Genomic DNA, 20,703 nt, shown 5'->3' with positions numbered 1-20,703 from the left:
AGAGCTTAATTTCACCTTTCCCAATGTGAGAACAGAAACTGAGAAAAGACAGCCAGTGAATATGTCTGTTTTGGGTAAATTTCAGTTATTGGATAGTAAGTGCACTGGCCGGATGTCAGCCAAGAAGAAATTTAGAGAACTTAAAAGAAAATCAACTACAAAATGAGGAAGGTTGAAAAATAGAACCAAACACTGTATACACTCGTAAGAGAAACGGAACTTAGTGCAAACAATCCAAAGGAAATGTATACACAAATTGTATACACAAATTGTAGAAACAGCAAAACGCCAACTGAAATAATACTTTGAGCTTCTCCAAAAGCAGAACGATCACAGGAACGGTTTAAAGTTAAAACATATTTATTCACCATACAATGAGTTAAGCGCTTTCACTCGTACACCACGAGCTTCCTCAGAACATTTAAATTAACTTTCCATTCATTCTTAAATACACTGTGTTGGCGCCAAATACAAAAAATTCCTTAAGGCTACAGTACTCAATTACTAATTGTAATAATTGTAAATGACATTTCTTTAAAAATTGCATACCTAATAGACTTTAGATGCTTTACATTAAAATATTTGTTGGAATATCACACTGTGTATAATATATTTAAATTTTATACATCTAAACTTCCACTTTAATGCACTCAATTAAAAGTATATATAAAATGTCTGTTCAAACACATGTATTCTTTCTCCTATATGGTGCATAAAGTATTACTTGTAAAGAGTCATAACTTATATGAACCATGTAACCTAATGAGAATGCATATACTAAAATCAAAAATGTTGTTGATGTATACATGTGAATAACATGTGAAAAATGAAAAATAAAAATAAAAATAAAAATATTTTTTATTTTTTATTTTATTTTTTATTTTTATTTTTCATTTTCCAACACATATTTTAATGTAAAGCATCTAAAGTCTATTAGGTATGCAATTTTTAAAGAAATGTCATTTACAATTATTACAATTAGTAATTGAGTACTGTAGCCTTAAGGAATTTTCAACACAGTGTATTTAAGAATGAATGGAAAGTTAATTTAAATGTTCTGAGGCTCGTGTAATGTGTGAAAAAGGCTTAACTCATTGTATGGTGAATAAATATGTTTGGAGAAGCTCAAAGTATTATTTCAGTTGTTTCTACAATTTGTGTATACAATGTGTGTATACATTTCCTTTGGATTGTTTGCACTAAGTTCCGTTTCTCTTATGAGTGTATACAGTGTTTGGTTCTATTTTTCAACCTTTCTCAGTGTGCTACAAACGCTGTGTTCTGGTGCTGACAAAATGAGGAGAAAACACTGGTTGGGAAGAATCCTGCAGCTGTTCATCAAAAAGCAGGTCAAGCTCCAGCTTTGTTGCAAGACATGACTCCCAGTAATTTAGAGGAAAACAAAATAAATCAAATGTGCTCAGAGCTGATTAAAATAAATAAAACACTGAATGAGTATATCTATTCAAATAATAAAAGGTTGGAAAAAGATGTAATAAGCTTTAAACAGATATTCAGGTGACCTGATAAAACTGCAAAAATCAGAGGTCGAAATGAAGAAAATGGTGGCTAAGTATAAGACTGCTCAAGAAGGGCTGTTTCAAAAACAGCAGACTTAGAGGATAGAGTACACAGGGAAAATCTGAGATTTTCTGCTGTACCAGGGAAACCAGAAGGAACAGACTGTATTGATTTTATGAATGCACAAATAAGCAACTAAACTGGTATTCCACAGCAGGAGTTGTTAATTGAAAGGGCACATTATATGTATTCTCTGAACTTGACCATGATAAAGAAGCCAAGATCTCTAACAGTAAAGATACAATCCTACCAGTAGAAAGAGTTGATTCAGATAAAACTGTGGCAAGAAGACAAAGTCCTAAAAGTTGGAGGTAGTAGAGTGTTTACTCACTCTACACCAGGCAGAAGAGGTGTACATTTGTTACAGCAATCAGGTAATGTCAAGAGGCAGGTATAAGATTCAAGCTGCCGTATCCAGCTATCTTCAGAATATTTTTTCCTGGAGAGTCAAAGGCATTTTATGATGCTGAGCATGCAAAAAAGGAAATACAAGAGTATGTCCAACAAAAACTGAGCTATCAAACAGAAGGGGACTCTGCTTCTTATTCTTCTGATAATAAAGCTCATAGAGAGACTATGCCAATGAAATATTTTCCAATGTTCCAAAGGAAAATGTTTGAGAGACAGAAAAAAACACAGGCGTTGACTAGAAGAACCAGGAGTATGTTGAAAATGAACCTGAGACTGGAGATGGAAATCAACAGGAGGAAAACCAACAACTCTGAAATTAATGAATACATGTGGGATTATAAAGTATTAATCATATTTGGGAAATATGTCAAAGCAAGAAAACCTGGAAACATTGGATTTTTTTTACTTTGTCAAACTTGTAGGGGAATCCAAAGCATATGCCCTACTTCATGTCCTTAACATTTGGAAGAACATTAAGGAGAGGGGAAGAGGAATGAAAGAATTAACTGTAAGTAAAACAGTTTTTGTTCTTAACAGTATTTTTATGCAACATGACATATACTGCATGTTATAAAATAAAACTTTTTAAAGTTATTTTTGTGTGTAATAGGGATACAAAAGTAAACAGGTGCATTTTCTTCTCTTCTTTCTTTCTTCTTGTTCAGGTTTAAGAAATGTAGGCTCTGCAATGTAAAAACACAAGAAAGCCTAAACAAAAGAGCATGATGCAAGTAAAACCAATAAGCTTTTTCTTACTTTTTGCATAGAAGAATGATGTGATCCAACAATTAGAAGTTATATACTTCCCACAACTTGGCATCTGTATTGTCCATTTTAATTCTTCCGCACCAAAGGGTCTAGGATCTGCTCCTCAGATCCAACTTGGCTGCATTATGCAAGGTTTCAGATCCAAGCCTCATGCTCCTCTCCTTACCCATAATACCTCAATCCATAGCCAACTCCTCAGATCAAGTTTGCTGCCTTATTTGTCATTCATTCATCAAAACATGCATAACTCAAAAGAAGATAAAATAAAGTCCTGATGAGGCTCAAACCAGGAACCTGAAGGCTCCTATGACATCTAGAAGTTCCATGAGCATTGGAAGGGGGATGGTTAGGAGTGAAGGTGAGGAAGGAGGAAAATGGACAACACAGATGCCAAGCTACGGTAAGTACATAACTTCTAAATCTGATATTGTCCTTTTCATTCTTCCTCATCAATGGGTCAGAATCCTAGCTACATAACTCTTGGGTAGCCTTTATAGAACGACATGCTGGAGCACTGTCGAACCAAAGGAAGTTCTATTTCTAGAGATAACATCCAATTTGTAATGCGTAACAAAGTTACGCATTTTTGACCAAGTAGCTGCAGCACAAATTTCATAATTTGAAGCTCTGGCAGAAAAAGCAACTGAAGATGACATGGACCTGGAAGAATGGGCTCCAAGTACACGAGGCAACTCTAAATTTTATCGATTTATTCTCAAAAAGATTTAATCTGCAATCCATTTAGTCAAGGTAATTTTTGAGACCACATGACCCCATGCAATCAGAAGAAAAAAGTTGGTTAGATTTCCTATGCTGTTTCATTCCGTGAAGGTAAAAACACAACTGTCTATGAATATCTAGAAGGTGAAACATGTATTCACCCTTATTTGAAAAATTGGGAAAAGATACTGGGAGTTAGACTGCTTAATATTAGACTCAGTGGCTACCTTGGGCATAACTGAAGGGTTGGTCAGTAAGGACACACTATCTTTATGGCTGATGATATAAGGATGTTTTGCTGATAAGGGTTGGAATTCAAAGATTATTTTTGATGATGTAATAGCTATCAACAGGATAGTTTTCCAAGACAGATATTTCAAATCACAGCTATTCGCTGGTTCAAAGGTTTTCTCAGTCAATCCTTGGAGAACTATTGTGAGATCCCAAGGAGGAGAGGGATCCTTTATGGGAGGTCTGAGAAGGAAAATTCCTTTCATCAAGGCTTTACAAAGTCCAGAAGTGGGCAAAGATAGATTTTGATTTCCTGTATGAAAATTGGATATTGTAGCTAACTGTAGTTTAATGGCAGAAAAGTTAGTACCTTCTTTGAAGAGATGACTGAGAAAAAGAAGACCATCTGGAAAAGGGACTGAAAAGAGATCAATGTTTTCTTTGGACGCCCATACAGAAAATCTTTTCCACACCTTTTTGTTAAAAGATTTCTGGGAAGCCAAAACAATGTTGCAAACTGGAGAGGCAAGCCTGAACTGTCTTACAATCACTGGAACTGGAGAAACCATGCTGTCAGTTTGAGGACGTGGAGATTGGGATGTTGGAGTTCTAATAGGTGAGATAGAACATCCTTAGTGGGCTGCAGAATACATGGAGAATATCTGAGGTGAGACCATAGAAAGGGAAACCACACCGGACGAGGTCAGTAGGAGGCAATGAGGATGATTAAGCACTTCAGCTTGCTTGCTTTCTGTAAAAACGTTGGGATCAAAGGGAGAGGAGGATAAGCACAGAGTAGACCCGGGGGCCAATGGTGGAACAGAGCAGCCTTTGATGACTCCCCCCTGAGGTGGGATCAGAGTGAAGTACTAGCTGCTGCTGTTAAGGGAGAGACAAAAAGATCACAGCAAGACTGGCCCTAATGACTGAAAATGTTGTTTGCTACTGACTGATTGAGGGACCACTCATGAGGAATCAGAATGGAACTGCTGAGTCTGTCCACCGATACATTGGTTTTCACCAGTGTATGTGCTGCAAATAGAAAATGGTCTGAAGAGATCACTCATTCCCAGACTCTCGTGGCCTCTCTGCACAATGGGTATGGATGAGTTCCTCCTTGTTTGTTGATGGACCAGACCACTGACATGATGTCTATATGGATAACAATCATCCCCTGAGGAAGAACATCCTGAAAGGTTTGCAGCAATAGTAGGACTGCTCTCATCTCTAGGACACTGATATACAACTTAGTCTGTGAGGGGGACCACATGCCTTGGATCATCTTTCCCTTGTAATGCCACCCCCACCCCAATTGGGAAGCCTCCATTGTTACTGTGGCTATTGGGTGGTAGGAAGATAGAATGGTCTGTCCAAGCACTGGTCTTCTGACTGAATCCACCATCTGATATGATGCTTGTGGATTGAAGTGAACTTTATGGGCACAGATAGGGACTGGTAAAGGATTGATTACTGTACTGCCAAGGTCCATTGGAGTATTCACATGAAGACCCTGGCTAGAGGAGCTAGAATAATGGCTGCTGACACTGACCCTATTGCTTGTAAAAGCAACTTCACCAGTGAAGAAGGATGGGATATTAAGTCCCGTACTTGGTTTTGTAATGCTGTGATTCAGTGAACAGGAAGATAAATGACTACGTGTAAAATGTCCAGTTGAGTTCCTATAAACTCAAGGTTCTGCACCAGAGTCGGTTTGGATTTTGTGGGATTTACAGTTATTCCCAAGGAGTTTGATGACCAAAGTAAATAATCTCTGGCCTGAATGCCTGGTTGGAGCATTAAGGAACCAATTGTCTAGATATGGAAACACTTGGAATCCTTTGAGTCTCAGGTGAGCTGCAATGACTGGCATGCATTTGCTGAACACCTAGGGGGCTGTGGTGAGTCCAAAGGGCAATGCTCTGAATTGGTAGTGACTGGCTCCCAGCTGGAAGTGCAGAAGTCTCCTGGACAGCCTGCCTATTTTGATGTGATTGTACATGTCTTGGAGATCTATGGAGCACATCCAGTCATCCTTGTGCAAAAGAGGCAGAATGGACTGGACTGTAACCATTCGGAACTTGGACTTCTTTTACATACTGATTCAGACTGCTTAGATCCATGACTGGTCTTAGGTCCTCTGTTTTCTTTGGCACCACAAAGAAGCGGAAGCAAGCTACAAATCCTATCTGTTCAGGTGGGAACTTTTGGATGACTCTTTTTTTTGAAGCAGCCATTGTACTTCTTGAGCTACAAACTCCCTCTGACTAGGTAGAATGTTGGGGAGTTTCCTCTTTAGTCCTGGCAGAGGAAAGGAAAAGGGAACAGCCTCTAGATATTATGCTTAGCACCCAGTCAATGTTTATAATGTTTGTCCAGGCATCAAGGTGCAAGAAAAGGTGACCCCAACTGCCTTCAGAGATGGACAGTTGGGCAGCGCTTCAGAAGCACTGATAGGACTTGTCGGGAAAGGTATCTCTAAAGCCCTGGTTCTCTGCCCCTGGGGTGAGGTCTGCCACTGAAACATCTTCCTCTGCTTCTGGAAAAGGTATCTCTCTGTGAGTCTTGGAAAGGTCTCCGAGGTCTACAGAGCCACATTTTCTTACCACCTCACTGATTCCTGGAGAACGTATGCTGAGGGGTACGAAACTTGCTTCCAATGGCACACAGGGTCTTTCCTTCCTGCTCACATTTATTCATGGCCCGAACAAGGAGGATCCATCACTGGGGCCTTCAATGAAAGATGTATTAAAGGATCCTAAAAAATCACATAGCCTCATCCAGGTATGATGCCATATGGCTATGCCTGAGTTGGCTGCTTGAGAGATGCCTTCTGCTGTATGGGAAATAAGCCTCATTGATGAATTAGTGGCAAAAGATAGATTGGCCAGTTGGGGAGAAACTTTGTTAAGGTCCTCCGCTGACATGGTCTCTGCAAGAAAGTTTGATAACTCTTTGAACAAATCTTTTTGAAAATTGGTGAAATGTGCCAGAAAATTTAATGACCTCAAAGCAAAGGTAGCTAAGGTGCAGACACACTTCTGGAATCTGTCCATTGCCCTGGACTCCCTCTTCGGTGGACGGACAGTGGAGCTTTGTTGTTCTAGCTCCTTTTGCATAGGTGCTGCCACAACCATGGCATCCACTATGACTTCCTTGCTCCAATACTGTCGGTCTGCTGGAAGGGATAGAAATTTATCTGGATGTTTGGGTACAGGCTTGTCAATGTCTGGTTCCTTCCAAGACCATTGGGAGATAAGCACGATAAGCTCATCTGTCGGGGGGGGGGATCACTCAAGATGTACATGAGCCAGCCCAGAAAGCCTCCAGGAAAACAGTCTCTTCGGGAGAAAGATTTTGGGAGAACCAGCCACCTCTTTGCCTATGGATTTCCATGATGTCCCCGAAGGAAACACTGTCAGCTAGTGATCAGGGAGATCCTTCGTCTTCATCCGTGTCCTCATTGAGAGAATCCATGGGGAGTCTATGTGGCTCCTCTTGCACATCCTCTTCCAAGGAGCTACCTCTATGGGGTGTTTCAGGGAGGTGTCGGCAGAGGTGGGGAATCACTATGAGGAAAGTGTGTGGAGACTTTCTGGAACTGGCTGACCCAAAGGAGCAGAGATGATGGGTTCAGAGCTGAAAGCCAATGAAGGATGATGGGTAGAAGCTGCGATTCAACAGGATGGTTCTCTAGAAATAGAGAAAGCCCTTTTTGTGATATGAAAGGCTGATGGACCCAGAAAAACCTCTCCCTCCACCCTCATAGTGGAAGCAGCAGAGGAAGGGAAGTCCAGGCCAGTCCCTGATCTGCACCGAGTTGAGAGACTCAAGCCCAAGCTGCCTAAGGCTGAGGCACACAGGGAAAGAGATCAATCCAACAAAATAGGAGCTGAACCCTGCCCTTCAGACCCAGCACAGGCCTCTCAGACACAAAACTTGCTCTGATCCAAAAACAATGAATACAAACTGGTCAGGGTAACAGTTGGATCTATGGAAAAACACTTCTTTGGATCTGAAGATGTATCTCTCCGGCATCTAGGATCCTTGGGCTCTGAAGCTGTGGGTAGGATCAGAGAAGGAGATAAACATTTTCTACTTGGAGAGCTCATGGGTCTGGTAGAGGATGGAGCTGGAATGACCCCCATCTGAATTTGAGCTCTTGGGAATCTCTGCATCATTCTGGCCATATCCAATTATGAGTACTCCTGGAAGACCTAGACAAGGTTGAGGAGGGTAATCTTGAATGTTTGGTAGGGGTTTGAAAATGTTTGGCGGTAGTGTCAGGGGCACTGCCTGCAGTATTATATCTGGAGAATAGTCTCTATCTGTTGTATCTGAGAAAGAGGCAAGCTGGATGGGAGAGTTGGTTGTTATGGCCGAAACTATAAGACCAGAGGAGGACATGGGATCTGAGGCAGGCCTGATAAGTAGCTGGCTCTGTGGACCCTGAATGTGAGACTTTCTTAGATTTTGCTAACGGCTCTGAGGAGGAGGAAGAAGGAGACTTGTGGTGTCTCTTTCTAAGCTCCAATACCACTTGATTAGTTGGGGGGGTTCAGCCCCAGCAGGTAATGATCCTTTTAATATTAATTTATTACAATGATCCGAGACAGATCTTGGATTAAAGTTACTGCATATAGGTCAAGAAGTATCCAAATGGGCAGCTCCTAAGCAGCATAAGCCGTTCTTGTGAGCATCAGAGTTGGGAATCTTATGCAGACAAGAAGTGCACTTTTTGAATCCAGTCAGCTTCCCCAGTTTGTCTGACATGATTGGTGTCCACTAACTAAGCAAAAAGAAATGTAAACGTATTCCTGACTGAAGTGCTATACAAACATTCCTAAATATGAAACTGTAACAGTACAAAGATATGACTAACAGACACTAAAGTTCACACTGTTAAATACTTTAATCAAGATAAAAATTCAAACTCAAACTTGTAAACTTTTAAATTCTAAGAGCTAGAAAGAGACCTCAAACAGAAAAACACATATGCACACACAGAAAGCTATAAGGAAGAAATACTAAGTCCCTGGCACCAGCAAAAGCCAAATTAAGTACATTTTCACAGATAAAACAGTAAAAGGTTTCAAATTCTTATATTTCTAAACTCTAAAACTTGTAACTCTTAAAAAGTTTTAAACTCTCCCTGAGGAGAAAAAAAACACATGCACACATAAAAAAACAAGTCCCTGGTTAAGGGAGGAGCAAGAAATTACTTTTAAATACAAATATAGAAAAAAAAAGATCACCAACGGGTGAAAGCGCTTATCACTAGGATAAATCTATGAACAAGAGTCTAGATCTTCTGTCTTGCAAGTATTGCGGCAGACGAAATCTGGGGAGTTGGGGATGGACTGAGGTATTATGGGGAAAGGGAGGAGCATGAGGCTTGGAACCAAAATCTTGTATAATGCGGCCGAGTCGGATCTGAGGATCGGATTCTAGACCCATTGGTGTGGAAGAATGAAAAGGACATCAGATCAAGTGTTAAGTGGAAATAAGTAAATAAAAGAACATTGACTGTAATGAAAAGCTTTCCTTTAACAAATTAACATTCACACTGCAACATAAGAAGCTTGTAGCTGAAGGCAACTGTGTATCTGGCTCCCACGTTTCTATTGATACAAGCTGATAAGGGCAATAAAACAGAATACTTTTTTTTCTTTCAATGACGAAAATATGTTTTCTTATAGCATTGAAGTTGTTTTGTAGAGCTGGGAGAGGAATAAAGATATGACAAAAACAGACAGAACTTAGTGTAAGTAGAAGTACTGGATGTACCATGTGTTTTAACATGGATAACCTTCATTACAGGTCAGTTCAAGCCTGTGAGTGTAGTTAATCAAGGAAAACTGTTCCTATTAGGAGGGTTAAACTTCATTATTTGAAGATGTATATAGTTTTGTGCATTTGTATTATGTTCATAGGTTCTGGGGGGCTGTTTTTTTATCTGAGGGTTTTCATTAAATCAAAAAGACTTAAGATTTAATATATATATATATATATATATATATATATATATATATATATATATGTGTTAAAAGTGTTTTATTGTGTTTGGCCTGAGGAAGCCTACAAGGTGAAAGCACTAGCCAATTTTATGCTATTAAAGTATTTCAATTCACTTGGATTATCTTGTATGGATTATTTCTTCTAAACCATTGATGGTGAGGTGAACACCGACCTAAAAAACAAAAAGTTACTTAGTATGTTTAACGGACTGTGGTTACACTATCTAGTATTTGGTATTTCTTCTAAACCATTGATGGTGAGGTGAATACCGACCTAAAAAAACAAAAGGTTACCTCGCATGTTTAACGGTCTGTGGTTACGCTATCTGGTATTTTGTTTAGTTATTTCAAGAAAGTGAACTTGCTTTGAAGTCTGTTGCACTGCCTAGACTGTCTCCTAAATACTTTTGTTATTAATCTTTACCGTTACTGGAGACGCCAAACATAGCAGCTATTTTCTTTTTGACTTTATTTAAAAGAAACGGTTTGTAAATAACAGGTGGGAATAATAACTTCTCACTATAATGTCAACATTTCCATTATTATCTTTGAACGTGAATGGTCTCACAGGACTATACAAAAAAGAAAGTAGAGACTTTTACTAAAAATGCAGTGTGCAAATATGTTACAAGAGACACATTTGGAAAAAACTGAGTATGTGAATTTGATAAGGAATGTATTTCGGGATGGTTACTCAGCATAATATGTGGGACATGGGAAAAGGGGAGTATGTCTAGTAATTGCTACAGGAACTCCAATAGTGATAGAAGAGGGAAAAAAAAGATAATAATGGTAGATTTGCAGTAGTAACAGGCTACTAGCAATGGAGGAGGATTACACTGGCATGTATTTATATTCCAAAAAAACTGCTACAATGCAGCATAAGAAAATTCTGGGAGAAATAATCAGCTTTCAGCAGGGAATACTACTTATAAGTCGGGGGCTGAAATTTGATTTGTAACATTAGGATGTATCATGGGGACTTAGAAGGGGGAAATATAACAGAGGGTAGATTTCTGAAGAAATTTATGAAAATATTTTATTTATTTATTTATTGACATTTGTTAACCGGGTTGGTCCAGCTGGATTTTTGGCCCGTTTTCAGTGGAGACCCGAGGAGAAAAGCTCCAATACAGATATTATACAGACATAAAAAGGTAACAATTACAATTGACATATGATGAGATATAAAAAAGAATAAAAGAATTCAAGAACACTACAGATACAGGTGAAAACATGCAAACTATTTACATTATGTAAACTATATGTTTACAGATTTGAGATTTTTTGCATATTTACATGCAGATTAATTGATCAGATGACAGTGTTCAGTTCAGTTTGTAACCCTTAGTTGAGGGTTCACATTAATGAGGGGATGGTGGTTAGTGAGTATTTACTATGGAATATGCAAATTCAGTAGTAGGAACTCAGAGAATTTATATATTATTCCATAAGGTACAAACACTGGGCTAGACTAAAATAAATTATATTTCACAGAAACATATGCATTTAATTGAAAGTTTTGATATGTATCCATTAACTATTTCAGATTACTCGCCAGGAAAAACAGAAATAAAAATGCAGGGTAATAAAAAAAAAAAAAAAAAACTGGTGCTTCCTCGCCTAGCTGTTAAACAGAGATGAATTTAAGGAACGGGTACTGGAAATTACTTGGGATTTATTATGGAAGATAAAAATTTCTTCAGAAAATATAGCTAGGAGATGGGATAAAATGAAATTGGAGTTTAAAAATAGGGTACAAATAAAAGAAAAAGAGATATGGTTAAAAATTAACAAAAATTATTTAGAGCAACTGGCAAAGGTAGTAAGATTGCGGTTAAGCAACTGTTTGTTTGATAATAACTCCAGAGCACAAAACTTTTAGCACCACAGCTCATGGAACAGAATGCAGAAAGGGTTGTTGGCAAGCTTAGGGAGCCTATCACAAGAAAAATACCTAGATATCCTGTAGATCTATTAGAAGTATTTTGGAAATTTTATGAAAATCTACATAAAGTAGAGAAATCTGGAAATCATGAAAAAGTACAAATGGAAATGCTTATGAAGAATTAAATATGCCATCGTTAGACGCAGATGAGGCTCAATTACTAACAGTTAGGACAGGAGGATAGAAGGAGATGAGATAAAACTGGTGATTTATTTATTTATTTACAATTTATAATCAATCTGCAGGAATGTCTCCAGGAATATACGGTATCCCTGTAGAATATTGGAACTTAGGAGGGAAAAGGGTGATAAAATCTGGACGGTTTTGTTTAACAGCATTTTAGAAGGAGGAGAAGCATTAACAACCTGAAAAAAAAGCACTAGTGACTGTAGTACCTAAAGATGGTAAAGACCCATCAGATCTAGCTTCATACAGACCCATGATTAAAAAGTGTTTATACTTATAATGGCTAAAAGAATGGCAAGGATCATGCTAAAATTGAGAGATATGGATCACTGTGGTTTTGTGGAGGGGAGGCAAACATTTAACAACATTAACAGAACAATGATGATCCACAGGGAAACAAAATGTAAGAAAATACCACTGTTCTTGGTGCATCTTGAAGCAGATAAATCATTCAACAGATTAAGCTGGATTTTATGAGTTGAGCAATGGAAGCATTTGCATTCCCTGACAAAATAATAAGGCTAATTAGGAGGATATACAAGGGATCTGAAGTGAAAATTCAAGTGGGGGGTTTCTTCTCTGATAAGTTATGTTTGAACAGTGGAATAGGGCAGGGGTGTCCTGTTTCTCCCTTGTTAGTTGCATTACATTTAGAACCATTGGCAAAGAAAATAAGGGACTCAGAAATTCAAGGATATAATTGCTATGGCAATCAGGAAAAGCTGGCTTTATTTGCAAATCATATTACTTTGTACTTGATAAATCCAGAAAAGCACATTTCAGTGTACACTTTAAGACAGTTTCAAGTCTTTTCCAAATACAACATTAATGAAGATAAAAAAGGCAACAGCTTTAAACTATGTACCCACACATGAACTGGTTCAGCAATACCCATATTTATAGGGACACCATAAAATGAAGTACTTAGGAGTATGGGTTAAAAGGGTTCTGTTATGGCAGCTAAGGATATGTGAGAAGAGACTAAGCAAATGATACTGAAAAACTGAGAAACTAGAAGCTCTGTTTTATGGATATGGGTAGCAAGATATAAGCAGTGAAATATTTTAGTCCCTTAGGTTTATACATGTCAGGCATATTTTTATCAACCAAAGGAGAAGTTGTGGATAGCAATTAATGCAGAATTGAAGGATTTTATCTGGGAGGGAAAGAAGGCAAGAGTCAAGTGGGAAAAGATGATCATTCCAACATCATGAAGTGGTGTGGAAATACATGATCTGAAGGGCTATTTCAGGACTACACTCTTAAGGCTCCTACACACAGCATAGACCGAAAGCTACAATTCAATAAGGAATGGGGATGATGATGATGATGATGAAGTAGGACGGAAGCTCAAGGAATAGGACAGACTGGGATTTTGGATGCAGATCCTTAAGGAGAATAACAATAACTATACAGAATATTATATTCATAAAGTAGCAGAAAGTATTCCAAGAACCAAGCCGATGCAGGAATGGAGAAAAGAGATTCCCCTGATACGGATGACTGCACTTAGGGGTACACAGAATAGGCAAGAGGGGGCTGGAATTTACTGGAAAAGGAACCAGGGTATTGGGAGCAAATAATTAGAAAGGGAAGGGTAACAGAACAGAAGAAGCTAAGAATTCATTTGGACTGCAGGCTAGAGATTGCCTCCCTTTTCAAGGATCTATATCAGAGTATATATATAGAAAAAGGACTAGGGGATCTCAAGTGAAAAACAGGAGATTAGAAAGGATTTGAAAGAGAGACTGTATAAGCAATTCACAAAGAAACAACGGGAAGATATACAGTTGATATAAAAAGTGCACACACCCCTGTTAAAATGCCAGGTTTTTGTGATATAAAAAATGAGACCACAATAAATCATTTCAAAACTTTTCCCACCTTTAATGTGACTTATAACCTGTACAGTTCAATTGAAAAAAAAAAACAAATCTGTTAGGGGAAAAAATATAAAACGTACAATAAGCTGGTTGCACAAGTTTGCACACCCTTAAACTAATACTTTGTTGAAGCACCTTTTGATTTAATTACCTTTTTTTTAATCACCTTTTGATTTAATTAATCTACATGTATCACAAATAATTGAATGTGCTTTTGCGTGTACACTAGGTGAAGGAAAACACTTATGCCGCAGTCAAAGTAATCTCCACTCTTGCAATCCTACATCACTAACAGATTGATGTTACTTTTCCTTAGTCAGTAAAATGAAGGCAGATGTAATTTCAGTTACTAGTTTTATTTTTAATTATTCTTTTTACTATAAATATATATTTTTACTATAAATATATATATTTTTCATTCAGCTACAAAGAAACAAGTCATTCATTTAAAATGCATGACAGAATATACCTTTTTAACAAATCTAATCCATGGCCAAGAATCAAAAATAAATCACACTGATGTTTTTAGATTGCTTGATCCCTGCTATGTGCTGTGCAAAGTAAAGGTCAGATAATTTCTAAGATAACATGGTTAAGTATTTTGCTGTAACCCTGTTTACTTGTCCTACCTCAACTTGCTGAAGGATATCAATAATGCCGTCTGGGATCTCAGCATCAGGATCGGTTTCAACTTTGGCAGAACAGAGTGACAGCTGTCGAATTAGTTGACCTAGTTCTTTGTAGTGGGCAGGAAGGCGTTGCTCTGATTGGTCAGACAGCTGTGTAGCAAACATCTGCAAGGCACGAACGGCTCCTCTGTGAGCAGCAGCCAATCTAGACATTGCACGAGACTAACAGGATAAATGACATCAGTTAACATTTTTAAAACTGTACAATTGCCTATACAAGTGAAATGAAAGTTATGGACTTAACATGTCATTAGATCTAAAGGAGCAAGTCCATCCTCATTAAAAAAATAGAACTAATGCTGTGGACCTCAGGGCAACGTAACAATCAAAACTTTCCTAGGCTGCAAGTAACCCTCTCCCTGCCACATAGTACACCACAGTGTTCAGCCTCTCCAAATTTGACTTCTTCAATGAGGAGGTTAAACATGGGAGTACATATTGCAAAGGATGAACCCTGTTTTCCAGCTGTAACATTACGCACGTAACTTGAACATCTGGAAAGAGGAAGCCCATCTTTGGCAACAGATAGGACAGACTTACATTCTAGTACCAAGCAGTCACTCTAATGAAAATATACCCTTGAAAAATGGTAGTGCCAGACCAAAAACAGCATCTGCATATCACACCAGCTTTGACTGCTTTACAGAGATAATGAGAGAAGGCCATGTAGCTGCTGCACAAATATTAACAGGAAATGCATTCTTGAAATAAGACTATTGAGGTAGCTAAAGCGCTAACAGAGGGAATAAGGATTAGAAATTGCTGGAAAAGATTTATTTTATATAGTAGACTTTAGTATGTTCTGAAAGCCACTGGGCTAAAGTAATCTTAAAAACTTACTGGCAGAAAAAGAAGACAAAAAGTGTGGGTTTATTTTTTGCAACACAATACCTCAATTCACAGTACACATCCATGAAAAACACCAAGTACTCTCCAGAATTTATACCGTGAGAAAGATCTAGTAAATTAATGTGTGGTTAGGATTAGACTCTTTGTCAGTCTTAGTTGTAAAGGAGAAGTTATTCCAAAAAGACACACTGTCTTTATAAAAAATCAAATATGGACAGTGCATAGGCAATGCTTTTACTTAGAAATCCTAATAGGCGACGGGATTATCAAAATGAAAAGTTATCCAATAAGAACTTTGAGTCTGCTGAGCATGCACATTCAAAGGGAGCCAAAGTCAGTTTCTCTACTAACAACTATAAATCATCACATCACTCATTTTGTTCTTATCTCATTACATGCATGCCTCTAATTTAATATGAATCCATTCTACTCTCTTAACCTCTCAAAAACTTTACACTGCTATAGCTAATTTGTACATTAAAAACAAACTTATAACCATCAACAACTTGGTTTTCCTTGATATTACTCTATAATATTAATTGCAGTAGAGGGATAAAGCTCTGCCTGTGATCCAGGTGACTCAAGTTTGACTATCACTTCAAATGCTCGACAGAGCTGGCAAGAAGGATGGGTATTGCTTATCACAGGAGTGGGATGGAGCTGACCACAGGTTGTAGCAGTCCATCTGAGGAAGGAGGTGGGCCCACAACATGGGGGGGGGGTCTGTGTGTGGCTTACCAAACTGCTGAATGGAAGGAGCCTTTATAGAACAAGTGCACAGGAGAGTGCACTTCAGTAGAAGTGTTGTGACTGCAGTAGTGGTGTGAGTCACATGTCTTCATGCCTAGGGGAGGGGTTACATTATTAAAACAAAAGTCCTCATTGGCAGGATACTGGCAAAGACGCAGGCAACCTTCATGATTGCCTGCATGATATTATCCCCTCCCCCCACCCATGTGATGCAAAAAAGATGAGTTTGAGACTGAATGGGGAGGTTTGACAGTCAGCAGGTGGGGGAGGGGAAAAAAAAAAGAGAATGAAAGAAAAAGAAAAAAAATATTCTGTTATAAATGTAAACTATATATAGTTTTTTTATGTATGTATAATGTATGTTTCAACCACTGACCTCTGAAAATGGGCACTAACCAGCAGGGCTAACTTGGTAAACATTGTTAAGTTAAAACAAATAAATACATCCTAAAGTGATAGCTTCTCTGCAGCAGATGCTTCAACAAAAAGCATCTTTAAACAAAGGCTTTGCAAGCTTTAACACTGTAAAAGAATTTGGATCAAGGCTTTCATGGAAACTGGAACTGGCACTCAAACTGACACCTAACAGAAGACTGAATTTGAAAACCTGAGCAAAGTAATCCAAAAGAATAGGTGTGAAGAATCAATCCAAACACTTTGCAGTGCCCCCCCCAAAAGTATAGTTGTGTAAGTTGCTCTTACCCATAACACCAGATGCTCAAATTCTTTACTACTGTATTAGCCTATGGGTTGTATCCTGCCAAGGATATAGAAACCGTTCAGCTTTCAAGAGCTTTCATCCCCTCCCATGTTAACCACTCTGGCTGTTTGCAGGTTAAGCTCTTTTTAGAGGGAGCTAAGAAAATAGCCAGTCACTGAAAATTCAAGACTTTCTTGCCCCTAATCAAAGATGGGAAACTCATTCTTAAATAAACCAAGAAATAAATAACAAAATCCAACTTTCTATTACACTAGAACTATATACAACAAGGTGGATGGCGGGTGTGGTTACCATAGTAGTGAAGAATTTGAACATTTACTGTTATGGTAAGTGCAACTTACACAAAGTACAGTTGTGTACACCTACCATAAATGTAGATGTTCGAGTGTCTTCACTGTTGCAGTCATGACTGTAGGGTTCTCCCCTGCCGGCAGGCAGCCCTCGGTCGGCCAGAATCCCAAAGTCTGGGTCCGGCGTCGGCTGTTCAACCATGCTCCCTGACGTCAGAGCGCCAGGAGTACAAAGCTGACAGCCGACGCCATTTTATCCAGTTTTTCTTGCCCCAGATGTCAGGAGTCCCAAAAAGAAAAAGGTCCCGTAACCTTTGCAAATACATCTCAGAAGAATGGTGAAAAAAGGAAATACACAAAAGTAAAAATAAGAGGGGGCAGGAGGGAGGGAAACCCAGATTGCAACAGTGAAGACACTCGAACATCTACATTTATGGTAGGTGTACACAACTGTACTATGTTCATCGTGTTTCACTGTTGCAGTCATGACTGTAGGGTAGAATCCCAAAGCTGAAAGAAAGGGAGGTGGTCAAAGAGGAAGGGGCAGCTAAAAGGCCCTGCAAGACTGCAGAGGCAAAGCCTGCCCTAGACTTAGAGTAGAGAGGTAGATTGTAATGCTTAGAAAAAGTATGCACTGAACTCCAAGTTGCAGCTTCCAAAATGTCCTTGGTAGGAACTCCTCTGAGGAAGGCCGCAGAAGTGGCAGCAGCTCTGGTGGAATGAGTCCGTATACTCCCTGGGATTTGCTTTCCATGATGAGAATAACAAAATCTGATTCCATGAGCAATCCATTTAGAAATGGTCTGTTTTGAAATGGCTTTACCTTGGGAACTTGAAGCATAAGAAACAAACAATTGTTCTGATTTTCTGATGTCCTTGGTTCTGTTCAGGTAAAAACGTAGTTGTCTGTGTACATCCAAGGAATGTAAGATCCTTTCCCCTTTATTTTGAGGAGTGGGGAAAAAGGTTGGCAAGTGGATAGTTTGATTTAAAGCCACTGTGGAAACCACCTTAGGCATGAAGGTAGGATTAGTCCTCAAAGATACCCTGTCTTGATGAAATATAATATAAGGTTCCACAGCCATAAGAGCTTGTAACTCTGAAACTCTCCTGGCAGAGGTTAGGGCTAACAGGATAGCTGTCTTCCAAGATAAAAACTTGATGTCAGAAGAGGCAGCAGGCTCAAAAGGAGGCAAGGTTAGTTTTTCCAAAACATAGTTGAGATCCCAAGCAGGAATGGGAGGAGATCTAGGTCTTAAGTTCTTAGCTCCCCTGAGAAACTGTCTCATGAGCTGGTGGGAAAAGATGGGAGGGTCTGTATTATAATGAGCAGAAATAGCAGAGGCATGTATCTTAATGGAAGAGGAAGAGAGACCCTTATTTAAGAGATCTGTCAAGTAAAGTAAATTTAAAGTAATGTTAGGAAGAAGAGGATCAGAATCCTGAGCCTGCATCCAGGAACAAAATCTTTTCCATTTTTCCATTTTCCTGCATAAGATTTTCTAGTGCTAGGACGTATGGCTTCTAAAATGACATCCATAACCTGTTTGGGCAGTAAAGAAGAAATCAAAGGTCCTGGATTAAACAGGCCACCAGGCTGAGAGTTCTGACATGAGAGTGTAGAACCTGACCCTGATGTTGGGACAGAAGGTTCGGGGACTGAGGTAAAACCAAAGGGGGCTCCAGGCATAGGTTTTTTTTAGAGTTGGATACCAAAACTGCCGAGGCCAATTTGGAGCCATCAAGATTATCATCTTGGGCTTGTCCTGTTTTATCTTCAATAAAACCCATGGAAGAAGAGGAAGAGGCAGAAAGGCATATCCTGAAAGGTTCCTCCAACTGAATGACAGGGCGTCCACTTTCCAAGCTTCTCTGTGGAAAGTCCTGGTGCAAAAATTCTGTAGTTGATGATTGAGATGGGATGCAAAGAGGTCTATGTGAGGACATCCCCAGACTGCTGTTATCATCCTGAATATTTTGGTGTCCAGCATCCACTCGTGTGGATCCGAAAGGTTTCTGCTCAGACTGTCTGCCAGGAAGTTTTGTTTCCCTGGTAGAAACTGAGCTTGAAGATCCAGATTGCAAGCTAGAGCTGTGTTCCATAGATCCATGGCTAGTCTGCAAAGGGGGTAGGAATGAGATCCCCCTTGCTTGTTTATGTACCACATAACTGTGGTGTTGTCTGTCCGTATTAGCAGTTGTCCTGGTTGTAAAATATTCCTGAAGGCCAATAGAGCTTTCTGAACGGCTAACATTTCCTTTAAATTGATATGCAGGTGCTTCTGATCCTTTGCCCAAAGGCCCTGCAAACAATTGTCCTGAAAATGGGCTCCCCAAGCATAATCCGAGGCATCCGTGGTTAGAATCTGAGTGGCAGGAGGCAGACGGAAGGGCTTCCCTTTGTTTAGAGCACATGCCCTGGACCACCAAAGAAATTCCTTTTGAAGGCAAGGAAGGACGGAGATCAGTATGTCTAAACTGTGGCAATGCTGAGACCATACACTTTTTAGGTACCACTGTATTTTCCTCATGTGTAGTCTTGCATATGGTACAAGAAGGATGAAGGAGGCCATGTAACCCAAAGCCTGCAGGAATTTCCTTGCAGATAGTTGAGTTAGAGTTGCCAAGGTTCTGAAAGTTGAAGCCAGCTGTAATTGTTTTTCAGATGTCAGAAATGCCATCTGGGTTGTGGTGTTTAGAAGTGCACCCAGAAAAGTTATCTGTTGTGATGGTGTCAAATTTGACTTTTTTATGTTTACAGAGAATCCCACGAACTTGAGGAGGTTCTGTACAAATTCTAGATGCTGGATTAAGACATCCTTGCTGTCTGCCTGAATTAGACAATCGTCCAGATAAGGGTAAATTTGAATTCCCTTGAGTCTGCAGTAAGCTACTACTGGAGCCAGGCATTTGGTGAAGACCCTGGGTGCAGTAGACAATCCAAAGGGAAACGCAGAGAATTGAAAGTGCCTCGATCCGGCCTTGAACCTGAGGTATTTTCTGCGATCCTGCCTGATGGGAATGTGTAAATATGCCTCCTTTAAATCCAAAGTTACCATCCATGCATCTTTGGACAGCATTGGAAGTAGCTGCTGTAGAGTAAGCATCTTGAATTTTGGAATCTCTAGAAAGGTGTTCAAGACCGACAGATCCAGAATGGGTCTCCATGAGTTTTGCTTCCTTGGGACTAGAAAGAGCCTTGAGTAAAAACCTTTTCCCATCTCTGAAAGAGGAACCAGTTCTATGGCATTCATAGCCAAAACAGCTTCCACCTGGTTTAAGGCCTCCGTCCATTGATGTTTTGGAAGGTCTGGCCATCCACTTGGCCTTGGCAAGGTATGAAAATGGAATTTGTAGCCTCTTAAAACCACATCCAAAACCCACTTGTCTTGGGTTATTTGAGTCCAATTTTGATAAAAAAGAGAGAGTTTTCCTCCGAGAGGGGCTTCCAGGCAAGAAGTTCCTGTAACCCAACAGAGGGAGTCATTGAGTTTGTTTCCTTTGAGATTGTGACCTGTCCTCTCCTTCCCTAGGGGTGGAAGCAGTCCACTGTCTTGGTCTATAAGCAGCTTGTGATTGAGGCCTCCCTCTGGAGCATCTATATCTACCCCTCTGAGGCCTGTCTGAAGTGGGAAAAGACCAATTCTTTGAAGGCCAATTCC

General features: G+C 39.3%; 1 protein-coding gene across 1 annotated transcript in view; it reads right to left on the bottom strand.

The window, feature by feature from the left end:
* Nucleotides 1-20,703, bottom strand: part of KIAA0753 (KIAA0753 ortholog) — a 1,485,993-nt gene that overhangs the window by 1,039,629 nt on the left and 425,661 nt on the right. The window contains exon 6 of the mRNA XM_044054254.1: nt 14,372-14,593. Within this exon, the coding sequence (XP_043910189.1) occupies nt 14,372-14,593 (222 nt within the window). The remainder of the gene's footprint in view (nt 1-14,371; nt 14,594-20,703) is intronic.

The sequence above is a fragment of the Protopterus annectens genome, chromosome 13.part0 (assembly GCF_019279795.1).
Source record: "Protopterus annectens isolate FY-2018-M chromosome 13.part0, PAN1.0, whole genome shotgun sequence".
Lineage (NCBI taxonomy): Eukaryota > Metazoa > Chordata > Ceratodontiformes > Protopteridae > Protopterus > Protopterus annectens.
The sequence above is the reverse complement of the archived record's forward strand: the minus strand, read 5'-3'. Positions and strand labels throughout refer to the sequence as shown.